General features: G+C 42.0%; 1 protein-coding gene across 4 annotated transcripts in view; it reads left to right on the top strand.

The window, feature by feature from the left end:
• The window catches only part of LOC126427022 (zinc finger protein 99-like), a 458738-nt gene that overhangs the window by 89951 nt on the left and 353374 nt on the right, over nt 1-15413 (top strand). For 3 of the 4 annotated variants that reach the window (XM_050089188.1, XM_050089187.1, XM_050089186.1), the window contains one exon: nt 4541-4578. The exons of the other annotated variant lie outside the window; for it this stretch is intronic. In XM_050089188.1, coding sequence (XP_049945145.1) covers nt 4541-4578 — 38 coding nt within the window. The remainder of the gene's footprint in view (nt 1-4540; nt 4579-15413) is intronic. 4 annotated transcript variants of the gene reach the window in all.

Below are 15413 nucleotides of genomic sequence, written 5' to 3'. Positions count from 1 at the left end.
TACTGCTGCACAGTTTTTCTTTTTAGTATGATAAGATTCATTAGCCTTCTTTGCCAAATTTTGTCTCCAGTTATTTTTCTACATATTTATCCTTACTTCTGTATTGTTTCTAAATTTAAATTTTTGTACTGGTGTTCTGTTTCCTAATATCTTTTCTTTTTTCATAATTTTCTCTATCATTTGTTGATTCTAAAATTAGTGTTTGTGATTCAGATCTGTATTCTGGCCAAATGACTGCCTTGGAAGTTGGAGGTTCTACAATTTTGGAGAAAGAATTTTTACTGTAAACATCTTCTGTTAACAGAAATGCAAAGACCATCTATCATAGTCTACCTTTTGTGGCTCCATTTTCCCCACCATTTGGCTACATGACTTCTCATAGATCCTTAAATTTTTCTTCCCCTGGTACTTTGTATTTGATTGGGATATTGCAGTCCTGTTGTTACCCACTACTGCTTCTTACCAGAGGAGACGAGTAGTCATGCTTCTCCTACTGTTTTCTTTCTCTCTGTTTTGTGCTTTCTCTACACTGTTAGTATTGCTAAATTATCTACAAAAGTTGAACAGACAATTTTGACATCCATTTTCTAACCAAGTAGTATTCAGCTTCTGGTATTGGATTCTGACAACTGCTCCATCTGTTCAATGTTCACTTTTCTAGTATGGTCTGAAAGAAGAATGGAGCTAGCCCTTTGCCTTGGCTAAATTCTGTTTTTATCTCAAATGAGGCTGTAGTTCTTTTAAGAGGACCCGTGTTGTCTTCTGTGTTTCAGATTCTGTAAGAAGTTTGAATAAAAGCAGTCTTGCTTTATAGTCATAAGCCTTCTAAAAGTTTGCAGATGTATTCCAATAGTATTTTGCTCCTTTAGTCCTTAACAATTTGCCCTTTAGAGGACCATCCTGTCCTAAGCTACCTCTAATATATCTCCTATTTTGGAATTGTTAGTGTTTTCTCCTTGAACATTTCGTGGAATTTCTTTTAATCTTCTGTGAACATGGCTATCTCTTATTACAGGCCAGGAATCTTACTTTTATGATTCATTGATAATAGTCGATTTCAACAGGTATCTATGTCCGACTCTGGAAATCATCACCTTCTTGGAATTGTGCTTCATTATTGGCACATAAGCTATCTGATATTCTCAAATCATATTATTGTTGACCTCATATCTTTTTAGTAGTGTATGTGGGTGGGGGGTTATCTGCCAACAATTTAGCTAAATGTCTTTTTCTTACCACTTTTCCTTTTTTCTTACATCCACAGTCAGGCAGACATAAACATTTTCTCCCTGTCCTGTTATGGAAAGTATTTATTCAAAATTAATTTTGCAGCTGTACAGTTCTCAAGTGGTAGCCCAGTGTGACATCTGAATCCTTTATAATTCTCTTTGAGGTAATACTTTCATTGTGTTAACCATGTTCACAAATTGCATATTCAATAAAAGACAGGAGTCTTCGTAATCTGTATGTCCAGACAATGGTAGTACTTCATGTACTAATTTCTGTCAGTCATGTCATACTGCACATCTTAATATCCACTCCCTAAGCACTAGGTATGACATTTAATAATTTTGATGCAGTTCATAGTAAAATGTCACTGGAGAATGGCATATGTCAAAATTCCAGTTGTGAATAAATACATTTAAAGCAGTTTAAGCAAAAAAATGTTCTCATCTGCATCCTGTGCCAGCCTGAGGATAAAAATTTAATAAAATTTTTATGTTTTCCTCTAGCACTTCATCAGATGCTTCTCAATATTGTTCTCAGGACTGTTTTACTTTCTGCATTGTTCTTGTTACCCTGATTTATTATTGCATGTGCATTAATTATTGTGTACCTCTCATCTAAATATTGAATTATTGCAGGGAGAGAGTCTTTCTGGAGGTAATGAAAAATTTGGTTGTTGTTGTTGTTGTTGTTGTTGTTGTTGTGGTTGTGGTCTTCAGTCCTGAGACTGGTTTGATACAGCTCTCCATGCTACCGTATCCTGTGCAAGCTTCATCTCCCAGAACTTACTGCAACCCACATCCTTCTGAATCTGCTTAGTGTATTCATCTCTTGGTCTCCCTCTACGATTTTTACCCTCCACGCTGCCCTCCAATGCTAAATTTGTGATCCCTTGATGCCTCAGAACATGCCCTACTAACCGGTCCCTTCTTTTTGTCAAGTTGTCACATACTCCTCTTCTCCCCAATTCTATTCAATACCTCATCATTAGTTATGTGGTCTACCCATCTAATCTTCAGTATTCTTCTGTAGCACCACATTTCGAAAGCTTCTATTCTCATCTTGTCCAAAATAATTATCGTCCATGTTTCACTTCCATACATGGCTACACTCCATACAAATACTTTCAGAAACGACTTCCTGACACTTAAATCTATACTCGATGTTAACAAAATTCTCTTCTTCAGAAACGATTTCCTTGCCATTGCCAGTCTACATTTTATACCCTCTCTACTTCGACCATAATCAGTTATTTTGCTCCCCAAATAGCAAAACTCCTTTACTACTTTAAGTGCCTCATTTCCTAATCTAATTCCTTCAGCATCACCTGACTTAATTCGACTACATTCCGTTATCCTCGTTTTGCTTTTGTTGATGTTCATCTTATATCCTCCTTTCAAGACACTGTACATTCCATTCAACTGCTCTTCCAAGTCCTTTGCTGTCTCTAATAGAATTACAATGTCATCAGCGAACCTCAAAGTTTTTATTTCTTCTCCATGGGCTTCAATACCTACACCAAATTTTCCTTTTGTTTCCTTTACTGCTTGCTCAATATACAGATTGAATAACATTGGGGAGAGGCTACAACCCTGTCTCACTCCCTTCCCAACCACTGCTTTACTTTCATGCCCTTCGAGTCTTATAACTGCCATCTGGTTTCTGTACAAATTGTAAATAGCCTTTCGCTCCCTGTATTTTACCCCTGCCACCTTTATAATTTGAAAGAGAGTATTCCAGTCAACATTGTCAAAAATTTTTTCTAAGTCTACAAATGCTAGAAACGTAGGTTTGCCTTCCCTTAATCTTTCTTCTAAGATAAGTCGTAAGGTCAGTATTGCCAAATGTGTTCCAATATTTCTACAGAATCCAAACTGATCTTCCCCGAGGTCTGCTTCTACTAGTTTTTCCATTCGTCTGTAAAGAATTCGCGTTAGTATTTTGCATCTGTGACTTATCAAACTGATAGTTCGGTAATTTTCACATCTGTCAACACCTGCTTCCTTTGGGATTGGAATTATTATATTCTTCTTGAAGTCTGAGGGTATTTCGCCTGTCTCATACATCTTGCTCACCAGATGGTAGAGTTTTGTCAGGACTGGCTCTCCCAAGGCCATCAGTAGTTCTAATGGAATGTTGTCTACTCCCGGGGCCTTGTTTCGACTCAGGTCTTTCAGTGCTCTGTCAAACTCTTCATGCAGTATCGTATCTCCAATTTCATCATGTACATCATCTTCCATTTCCATAATATTGTCCTCAAGTACATAGCCCTTGTATAGACCCTGTATATATTCCTTAAACCTTTCTTTCCCTTCTTTGCGTAGAACTGGGTTTCCATCTGAGCTCTTGATATTCATACAAGTGGTTCTCTTTTCTCCAAAGGTCTCTTTAATTTTCCTGTAGGCAGTATCTATCTTACCCCTAGTGAGATAAGTCTCTACCTCCTTACATTTGTCCTCTAGCCATCCGTGCTTAGCCATTTTGCACTTCCTGTCGATCTCATTTTTGAGATGTTTGTATCCCTTTTTACCTGCTTCATTTACTGCGTTTTTATATTTTCTCCTTTTGTTAATTAAGTTCAATATTTGGTACTGATTGCTAAATAGATTTGCCATTTATAAATGCAGAGCCTAGTACTGGAGGAGTTTCACGAATTTCTTCCCTGTGTTCTCTGTGAAAAATCTATAGTTCTCTGGATGTGGTATTTCTTCATCTGTGAATGTGCTTTTTCGTAATGCCAGTATTAACTTGTTGTCCATTTACAATGTGTGAAAGTATTTTGCGTCTGCCAATATCTATTAATGTTTGTATATTTAATGGTCCAAGCGTGTATTAGTTCTGGATGTGAACTTAAGGTTGGGTTTAGAAGTCACTCCTCACCTCTGCAAGTTGGTGTGGGCTGGCCAGAGCACAAAGGCCCAAATGTGTCACTTACGATGATCGATTCATCTCTCACTTTTCATAATAAAAAAATGAATGAAAATCTTACACCAGACATAGGTACATGACAGATGAAAGATGTTTTGGTCACTTTTCTTTGTGAAGTGTCTAGTAGGAAGTATGGCTACAACCAAATTACTGGCTTGTGTAGATATTTACAGTCTGAAGACAAAGTGAGGAAATGGAGAGTGAATTCTTACTAACATTCTGTTTCAGTAACTGCAACAGTTTATCATGTCCTCTTTAATGATATTTTCAAGCCTCACTTACAGCATTTTGTGGACCAATCATATGTTGGTGGGCATTAATTGAATTATATTTATTTACTGTCTCATCAGTTGTAAGTCACAGGCAACTTCTTCATATATTTCAGGTGGAAACCTCAACAAGATACGCATCTGATAGTGCAAGGTAAGGTTTCATAATTCACTGCAGAACTTTTTGAGAAATATAAATTTTTATTACTTGTGAAAGTACCTCAGATATAAAATGCCCTACTGTAATTACTCAGTATTACCGATAAGCAACAACATTACAAGGCAGTATGGTCAGTAATGCTATTTTCTGCAACAACCATTATGTGACTGTTCCTAGATAAATAGAGCAAACGTCTAATATCTGTACAGGTAAATAAAAGTTCAGGTGAAATGTCAGCAGCTGTATTGGGCTGAATTCAGAATGTCACATGAAACTCAATGAAATTCAACAGATTCCTCTTGATGAGCCCAGGCTAATATACTGCAATAGAAAAGTAAGAAGGAAGGGTGAGTGGCTATATATCCAAAAATTGGAGCTGATTCCCAGCCTTTCAGATAATTGAATATAGTGTTGAACATGTCTCTCAATGCGGTGCCACAGTGGTGCTCAGGTAACGCACAAGCTTGTAGTGGTTTACAGGCCACCATCAAGAAGAAACATAAGTTGCTGGTGCCACTTTCAGTAAGGCTGTGAAGACTTAACTGGTGAATCCTCATTCTCTTTGTTTCTCCTTCGTCCCGGTGTGTTCCTGAAGGCTGGCCCATTCATTAGACACATTACAGGTGACAAGGTAATGCGTAATTCCCAGCTCCGGGTCAACGGGTATGGTTCGCACATACACTCTTATATAGTCCAGGCCCAGAGACGGGTAACTGCCTAAGCTGTTACCTTCCCAAATCCCAATTGGTCCCTCTGTCAGGAGTTCAGGAGGTGTGATCTGAGGTGTGAACAGTCATCTACAGTGGGTGAATCCCCCCTCTGAGGGTGCCCCCAGTTGCAAGGAGCATGCCATTGTAGATGTTGGCAGTCATGGGGATATATTTTTTTTTTTTGCAGTTACTCACCATCTTAGTGTGTGTCTACTAAACGTAAACAGAATGAGGCTAAAGATTTGAAGGCCCTCCCAACTACACCTCGGTTCCTCATGGTATCATGTACTGGATGTGCTCCGTCCTTTGCTACAGTTACTGTGTGCATTATTCTGAAAGGTGGTGTTGCAGTTGCAGGCCCTGTGAAATCCTATTCCCATTTATGTAATACAACTTTGCTTCTGAAGATGTATTGTGATTCTCAAGCTCAACTGCTTACAGCATCACATATACAGATTTATCCTGTTCATGTGGAGAACCATCTTACACTGAACTCTTCACAAGGTGTTATTTACATTCTGATGCTTGATGGCCTCACTGAGTAATGTTTGCCTCAAAGATTAAGGCAGGCTATGAAGTCATCATGGTCCAACCGTACATTACAAACCAGATGAGTTCCTACAAGTGTCAACATTATAATAAAACACGTATCCTGTCAAAACATGGCCGAATGTGTTACTCTTGGCAGAGAAGCTCAAGAGGGCAGCAGTTTGCCGCCTCCTCTCTGCTGTATAAATTGTAATCCCATGACTTTCCCATGTGTCTTAACAAGCAAGCCATATAGGAGATCTGAGTGGTCGACATTAAACTCCACTTTGTCAGTCACAGTTGGTAGCTAGTCAAAATCTGTGAATTTTACGATTGGCATTTATAGTACCGTTTTTGCTATGCTATGCATAATGGAGGATATGCCCACCCAGACTTGCGACCCCAAGTTCAGTATTGCAGTAGTGAAGTCACCCAGGTCACAGTAGCATCCCCATCTGCTCCTACAGCTGCGCATAAGCCATCAGATCTTTGCCCCTGGTGGTGAAATAACCTGTTACACAATTGTCAGGCTGAAAGGACAAAAGCAGTACTCCTGCAAAAGACTTTCTACAGTTAAAAACAGTCATCTGCCAACTAGAAAGTTCTAAGAGCTCAATCAAATACAAACGGTTTTCTCCTTACCTGATTTAGAGATCTTCTTCAGTGGTGTTGCAACATATACTCTCACCTGGCTGACCTCCATTTTGCTGGTGCCCACTGCCTACTGGTTTTCTGTCATAGAATTCACAGGCTGAATAAGGGAGAATGCAAATATGTTTGCAGAGCTCATGGAACAGGATTTTCCAGCCTCTGCCTCCTGTAGCAGTGGATTTTTGAAGGCTGGCACTCAGCAGCCATCAAGGTGACTAACCTTCATTTGTTCCCTCCTCCCCATTCCCCGTTATGACTCTTCAGAAATGGAACATTCATGGCATTAGATCCAACAAGGATGAGTTACAGCTGCTCTTGGAATTGCAGTGTCCTCTTGTTTTCTGCTTCCAAGAAAAAAATTGTCCTCACAACCCCTTTGATCGCTCATGTTTCCTTCTGGTCCTTTGTGATGTTCCCCCAAGGACAGCATTCTACCTCATGGGGGAGTCATGCTGGTCATCCATCTCATTGAACACTCGACTGCTAGCTGTTGCAGTCTATATTTTCCTTCCTCATTTCACCTTTTCTCTACATAACTTCTACACCCCTCCGTCATTTGCTGTTACTAAGTCGGACTTACTGCAGCTCATTAGTCAGCTCCCTCACGCCTTTTTGCTGCTTGGCGACTTCAGTGCCCACCATCTGCTTTGGTGCTCTGGGAGAACCTGTCCAAGAGGTTCCCTCTTAGCTCACTTCCTGAATCATATCTTAGGATTGGAGCACTCACATTCCTTTCAGATTCCATGCACATTTATTACCATTTGGACCTCTCGTTCTGCACAGTCCAGCTCGCACATCATCTTGAATGGCCCATTCCCTCTGACACATACTCAAGTGATCAATTTCTGTGTGCTATCCATTTGCCGACTCCTATCCCACCTGAGTTCAGATCCAATTGGCAGCTTTCCAAGGCCAACTGGAGGCTTTACCCCTCTCTCACGACATTTATACAGCTGTATTTTCCAAACGTTATCCTTACTACCGAAGTATGTTCCATACCATGCACTTGAAGTTTACTGTAGCATGTTCTGTTCCCCGGTGGACTGAGGCATGCAGCAATGTGCTCTCCACATTTTAAACAATCATCATGATATATCTGCTGGATCTCTGGTATCCTGTAGTCCATACATCTGGGACTTCAGAGGCCATCTGCCACGTTTACTAGAGGAAGTTTTGAAAGACAAAGTTGTCTCAAACTTTATATGGTTCGGATTTGTCAGACACATTTATCCAGGAAAACGGGATGCCTGAATGCTCGTTGTATCATTGCCTTTGCTATCCCCATTAACCATATGGACTCTCCCTCCTGGCATCTCAGCTCCCTTTTCGTCAAGGATTTTACAATCGGTTTCAGTTCTACATCAACTTGTCTCCTTAAGTCAGTGACGTTAGCTATGGTTTCGTGTGTTTCCAGCGAGTCAATGCTGTACATAACTAGCCCCTGCTCATATATTGGAGGAAAGTAGTTTGCTTTCACTTTAGCCCAATTAGGATTAGAGTGAACGTCAGTACATCAAAGCTTCAAATGATGCAGAGACTTGCACACTGCTTGTTTTTATGCAATTTTCATGAAAAATATCAGTCAGAAATATCCTCAGAGGTATGAACTGAAGTCATGGTAGCGTCGAACATTTTACAACAGCTGGTTCCTATTGGTGAAGTGACAACAAAATTCTTTAGATGGCCTTAAATCACCAAGAGCTCCATACCTCGAACATCATCTAAATTTACTGTTCCACGTTTTATGGTTTTGCACAATGTCTCAGGCCAAGTATCCTACACAAACACGCTGTAAAATCTCATGATTTTAAATTTTCTGGCGAGTCTAAGCAGATCTATGTTTTTAATCCTTCTTTCCAGTACCATTGCTGTGGGCGTTTTTTTAATGTACAACCTAAGACATCTTCTCTATTGTAAATAGAGGCCTTTACCTATAGCGATGGCCTCCATGGTCATATTACGCCTTTTAGTTGCTTGTAATTACTTTTCACTTTTTCAGGCATTCTCTAGTGCTTGAAATATATCAGCTCTCCTAGATAATTAAACCAGTGGCTGACAGCCCAGCAAATGTAGGTATCGAAGCCAGAATTATTCCACCAGATGTCTTTGGTATTTGTAGGAACCTGGCGTTTTAACACAGCATTTCCTTCCTTCTTTCTGCCTCAAGGCACCTTTTGGAGCTTTCACCAATTTTTTAAACATCCCATAGGTTTCCCCTCTTCTTTAGTATGCAGAGAGCTGCATTCATTATTGCTTGAAGTTTAGTCCAGTACCAAAATTAAGTTCTAGCAAACATTGCCTTATCAACAGCATATGCAGAAATAGGTTGTTCTGCATGAATATCTGTCCCTTGACGTACCTGTGCAGCCTTATCAGTGAGTATTTGGTGTGCAATATGGTGATCTTTATTTGTAGTGTAGGCGATGATGTGCACACATTTTTTAATGCGTTGAAGCCCTTATCACCATAATCTTGGTGCTATTTCAATTTTGTTCCAGCTCCACAGAAATTATATCCAGAGATACAAACTTCTGATGGCAGATTCTCGAGAATACCACCTCCAACTGTGTTGATACATTTCCTAGCACTTGTCACATTACTGCATGGTTTGAGCTTTGCTTTTCGTATTACATAGCAGTTTGCGAGTGTTCACCCAACTGTTGAGCTTCGATGAGAAACTAAACCATTTCATCAAAGCCCTGTTCCCTCGACATTGTACGATCTGCTCTATGAGGAACATAATGAGTTTAAAGCTATCCCAGAGTTCGTTTGTGACATCAATGGTTTGTTCTTAATTTCGTGGTGAATAATGCGATTATACTTGTCAATGATCTGTGGCTGTATGTTCAGCCATTTGCACCAACGTTGAACATTAAATTGCTTCCACATTCGGTTTTTGATGGTCCAGTTCAACCATTTGGCAATACTAGTTTCGAAATGGGAGAATGTTGAGTAGTGATTTATCCAACATCATTCCAGTTCTGCTTTGAAATGCCTGTCGTAAAATTCACTTCCATCATATTCCTCGCCAGCCGGTGTGGTCTTGCGGTTCTAGGCGCTTCAGTATGGAACCGCGTGACCGCTACGGTCGCAGGTTCGAATCCTGCCTCGGGCATGGATGTGTGTGATGTCCTTAGGTTAGTTAGGTTTAAGTAGTTTTAAGTTCTAGGGGACTGATGACCTCAGTCCCATAGTGCTCAGAGCCATCATATTCCTCAAGGTTGTTGTGGCGTCGAGTTAGTCCTGTCTGCAACAATTGTTTAGAAATCTCTCAAACCTCCTTCCGTGTCTTTACTTTCAAAGGTAAGGCCCAAGCAAATTTGGAATGTGTGTCTGTGACCGTGAGAATGTACTTGAAATCATTATTTGATTTTAAGTAGTCTTGCGTATCTGAGATCAGCCTGCCATGCATAATCCATTCCTTGTATTATCAGAAATATTCTGCATGCAGATCTGTAAAGCTCGTGGACAACTCTCTCCACAATTACTCGACGATGCATATTTTCCAAAGCTCAGGTAAGATCGATAATATTTCGCTCATGTGACCAGCATTCTCTTCACCAGCTGAAACTGTAAACATTCTTAATTGAGCTATGATTTCATTTACTTACCACAATTTGTATACTCTAGAAGTAGGTTGTTTAGTCTTTCAGACTAAACTTCGGTTATTTTACCTGCACTATGTGGAACTGCTATGCTGGTACAGTTTCAATCCTGTATTTGTCACTCTATGAAACTTCCATTCATTTTTTGCTAAGTGGGTCAGGAGTCAACTACAGAAAGGAAGCAGTTCCACCAGTATGGGGATGTGTAGAGGAGACTGGGCTTTTTTAGGTTAGAGGGTCTCAGGTAAGTGCAGAAAGGGCTTCAGTTTCAAAGGCTGCAAGTAGAACATCGAAAGAGGGTAGATACAACCACAATAAAGGAATGGAAATAAGTTCAGCTGAAATTTTTCAAGAGACCTAACCATGTTCACAAAGAATAGATGAGATACAGTTGGTGTAGTGTTGATTGCTGGTGGAAGTAGTTTACCTTGTAGTGAATTTTAAGTAGATAGTTCCTTTGAGGTAGTATGGGTAATGATCAGTTAAAAGCTCTAGGCTGAGATGTCGTTTTCGATCTGTAAAACTACTACTTCCCGGCGTTTCGTTGCCAACTGCGGGAACATCTTTGGAGGTGAGTCAATGATGGCTGCCAGGCAGTGGAATTCCCGTTCATATAGAGGGCACCAACATACGTTCAATTGGGACCGACTATAAGTGTATCTCTGACTAGCGTCATTATTCTCGATCGAATGTAGTCGATCGTCAAATGGTTGGTGGAAAGGCGACGACCGTATCCTCGTTTTTGTTGAAATTATTGTGGTGTTCCTGAATCTCTATAGCTTTCCTATACATACATGCATAATAATAGATGTCCTGGCTAACACGCTTGTCTCACTAAATTTTATTTCATAATCACCGTCTTTAAAAACTCGTTCCGCTACAGCTGATTTGTCAGTATATCCCAGTCGACAGTTTCTTTTGTGTTCCGTTTAGAGGGTATTGACATTTCTTATCGTTGTTCCAATATAAACCTTCCCACAGCCACATGCAATTTTATGTTCGCTAATCTTATACACTCACTAATCTTGGTCAGTAAAAATCTTCTGGGTTTGAGGAAGGCGTCTTGCAACAGTCGCCGAAACGTCGAAATTTTATAGTTGACAGTGCGGCTTCAAACCCAGAAGAATTTTATTGACTGTGACAATGGACGCGGAAGCTTACATTTACACTCACTAATCTTCTTTGTAGGTCTAAAGGTTGTTTAAACTTGAAACTTGGCCAGAACTTTACCAATACAGTCCGTAATATTGCAAATAATTGGAAGAAAAACTACCCTCGATATATTGGCGAAAGTAAATTTTTATTATCAGTGGTATGCATAAAACGTCGTCCGAAACCGTACTGAATGGCGTCTCTGAAAATTATTTTGAACATTGGGTACAGAAGTGCACTCAAAGTGTAAATAGTTGCGAAAACCTCCTTGACATCTTAATAGCCCTGACCAAACAGGGATTAGTGACCACAATGTTGTTGAGCCATGAAGAGTTCACAAGAGTGAATACTATAACATCGAGACTCCCCCAGATAAACGCAAAATTCACCCTTAAAGCAAGTAAAAATTTGCTTGACGCATTCTGAAGAGACAGTTTCCACTCCATCTGATAAGTCTTTCTAAACTTAGTCCAGATGCGGTTTAAAGTCAAATGAGTAATAACTGAGAGATATGTGTCAAAATAATAAAATGTAGTACTGACAAAAAACAGGTCAGAAAACTGGTGCAGAAGCAATGAATTACACATGCCAAATTTAAAAGACCGCAAAATCCACAAGATTGGCGAAGTTTTACAGAAGCTCGAAATTTAGCGCAAAATCAATTAGAGAGACTTTTAATAGTTTCCAGAACGACATTCTGTCTCGAAATCTGATCGTAAACCCAAATAAATTCTGGTTGTATGTGAAGTGTACAATTTAAGAGCTGCATAATACCTTCACTGCGTGATAACAGTGGTAAAGTTATTGACGACAGTGCTGCTAAAACGAGTCACTGAAGACGGATTTTCTAAATTCCGTCACAGAATAAATATAGTGGAGCAGCTTAATAGTTGAGAAAGGCAATGCCTCTGGTCCAGATTGTACACCATCCAGGTTCCTTTCTGAATGTGCTGATACAGTAGCTCCATACTTAGCAGTCATATACAACTCTTCAATGGCAGAAAGATTGGTACTCGAAGACAGGAAAGTTGCACAAATTACACCAGAAACCAAGAAAGGGAATGTGAGTAATCCGATGAAATGCACGCCCATATAACTAACGTCGTTTGCAGTCGGATTTCGGAAAATATAGTCTGTTTGAACATTATTAATTACCTTGAAGACGACATTTATTCGCAAATAGCCAGCGCTTATTCGGAAAACATATTCTTGTGAAACACAACAAGCTCTTTATTCTCGCAATATATGACTGATTAGGACAGATGACATTACATTGATTCCATATTTATGGTTTCGAGAAGGCTTTTGACTCAATTGCTCACAAGTGACTTCCCATTACATTGTGTGCCCGTGGAGTATCATCGTAGTTGTGTGCACTGATTCGTGATTTTGTATCAGAAAGGTCACAGTTCGTAATAACTGACAGAAAGTCATCGAATTAATATCTGACGTTTCCCAAGTAAGTGTTATAGGCCCTTCCTTGTCTTTGACCTACATACACGATTTAGGAGACAATTTGAGCAGCTCTATTAGATTGTTTGCAGATTATGTTGTCATTTACCTTATTGTAAAGTCATCATATGATGAAACGAATTGTGGAGTGATAGAAAAGATATCTGTATGATGTGAAAAATAGCAATTGACTGTAAATAATGAAGAGTATGAAGTCAACCACGTGAGTACAGAAAGGAATGTGCTAAATTTCGTTCACACGATAAATCATACAAACCTAAAAGCTGTGAACTCAACTGAATGTATAGAAAATACACTAATGAATAAATTAAATCGCAACATCCTTATAGATAATGCTCTGGAGAAAGCAAACCAAAGACTGATTCCTTGGCATACCACTTGGAAAACGTAACAGGTCTACTAAGGAACCGTCTTACATTATGTTTATGTATTATCTTGTGGATTATTGCAGTGTGGTGTGGGACATGAAAGAAATTGAAAGAAGTGCAGCTCTTTTTATACCATCGCAAAATAAGGGAGAGTGTGCTATGTATATGATACGTGAACTGGGGTGGTGGTAATTAAAACAAAGACTTTTTTCGCTGTGGCACTAATTTATCAAGAAATTCGAAACAGGAATTTTGTCGACAGTGTGATAATATTTTATTGATGCCCATCTACGCAGGGAGAAATTATCATAGTAAAGTATGAGAAATCAGAGCCCACATGGAAAGGTGTAAGTGCTCGTTTTCCCTGCATGCAGTGAGAGTGGAATGGTAGAGAAGTAGATTACAAATGATGGATCGATGACACTCTGCCAGGCCCATAATTATGAATGGCAGAGTAATCATGTACATAAAGATCAGGCATCATCGGCATTTTACATAGTAACAAAACATGTGAAAGTTAAAGGTAGATCAGTTCTTAAACGTTTCTTGGATGGACAGGTATTTTAAACAATTTAACATATGCAGCACTTCATACATGTTAGTAGTAGTATCATGATATGACGTAATGGGCTAAGAGGCGTGAGATGCTCGGGGCAGTGTGTGCTTCTTGAAAGTTGATGGAGCACTGGCCATGTGAGTGGAGGTGTCGGAGGCTCATATCAGTAAAATATTACATGCATCTGAACTGCACTTGGAATAGGAGCTGCTACACATACATCAAAGCACAGGGAGGAGAGTCCTCATTCCTTCCTTCTTCCCCCCTCCCCTCCTATATCCTATTTGTCCTGTGGACCTCAAGCTGTAGCTGCTTTCCTGACACCTCTCTCTCCTGTCCTCTCCCCCCATCACTCCCGTCTGCTCCCCCCTCACTCCTATCCTCTCCCCCCTCACTCCTGTCCTCTCCCCCCTCACTCCTGTCCTCTCCCCCCTCACTCCTGTCCTCTCCCCCCTCACTCCTGTCCTCTCCCCCCTCACTCCTGTCCTCTCCCCCCTCACTCCTGTCCTCTCCCCCCTCACTCCTGTCCTCTCCCCCCTCACTCCTGTCCTCTCCCCCCTCACTCCTGTCCTCTCCCCCCTCACTCCTGTCCTCTCCCCCCTCACTCCTGTCCTCTCCCCCCTCACTCCTGTCCTCTCCCCCCTCACTCCTGTCCTCTCCCCCCTCACTCCTGTCCTCTCCCCCCTCACTCCTGTCCTCTCCCCCATCGCTCCTGTCCTCTCCACCATCGCTCCTGTCCTCTCCACCATCGCTCCTGTCCTCTCCACCATCGCTCCTGTCCTCACCCACCATCGCTCCTGTCCTCACCCACCATCGCTCCTGTCCTCACCCACCATCGCTCCTGTCCTCACCCACCATCGCTCCTGTCCTCACCCACCATCGCTCCTGTCCTCACCCACCATCGCTCCTGTCCTCACCCACCATCGCTCCTGTCCTCACCCACCATCGCTCCTGTCCTCACCCACCATCGCTCCTGTCCTCACCCACCATCACCGCTCCTGTCCTCACCCACCATCACCGCTCCTGTCCTCACCCACCATCACCGCTCCTGTCCTCACCCACCATCACCGCTCCTGTCCTCACCCACCATCACCGCTCCTGTCCTCACCCACCATCACCGCTCCTGTCCTCACCCACCATCACCGCTCCTGTCCTCACCCACCATCACCGCTCCTGTCCTCACCCACCATCACCGCTCCTGTCCTCACCCACCATCACCGCTCCTGTCCTCACCCACCATCACCGCTCCTGTCCTCACCCACCATCACCGCTCCTGTCCTCACCCACCATCACCGCTCCTGTCCTCACCCACCATCACCGCTCCTGTCCTCACCCACCATCACCGCTCCTGTCCTCACCCACCATCACCGCTCCTGTCCTCACCCACCATCACCGCTCCTGTCCTCACCCACCATCACCGCTCCTGTCCTCTCCCACCATCACCGCTCCTGTCCTCTCCCACCATCACCGCTCCTGTCCTCTCCCACCATCACCGCTCCTGTCCTCTCCCACCATCACCGCTCCTGTCCTCTCCCACCATCACCGCTCCTGTCCTCTCCCACCATCACCGCTCCTGTCCTCTCCCACCATCACCGCTCCTGTCCTCTCCCACCATCACCGCTCCTGTCCTCTCCCACCATCACCGCTCCTGTCCTCTCCCACCATCACCGCTCCTGTCCTCTCCCACCATCACCGCTCCTGTCCTCTCCCACCATCACCGCTCCTGTCCTCTCCCACCATCACCGCTCCTGTCCTCTCCCACCATCACCGCTCCTGTCCTCTCCCA

This window comes from Schistocerca serialis, chromosome 11 (assembly GCF_023864345.2).
Source record: "Schistocerca serialis cubense isolate TAMUIC-IGC-003099 chromosome 11, iqSchSeri2.2, whole genome shotgun sequence".
NCBI classification, from domain to species: Eukaryota; Metazoa; Arthropoda; class Insecta; order Orthoptera; family Acrididae; genus Schistocerca; species Schistocerca serialis.
Note: the sequence above shows the minus strand (reverse complement) of the source record. Positions and strands in the feature narration are given on the sequence as shown.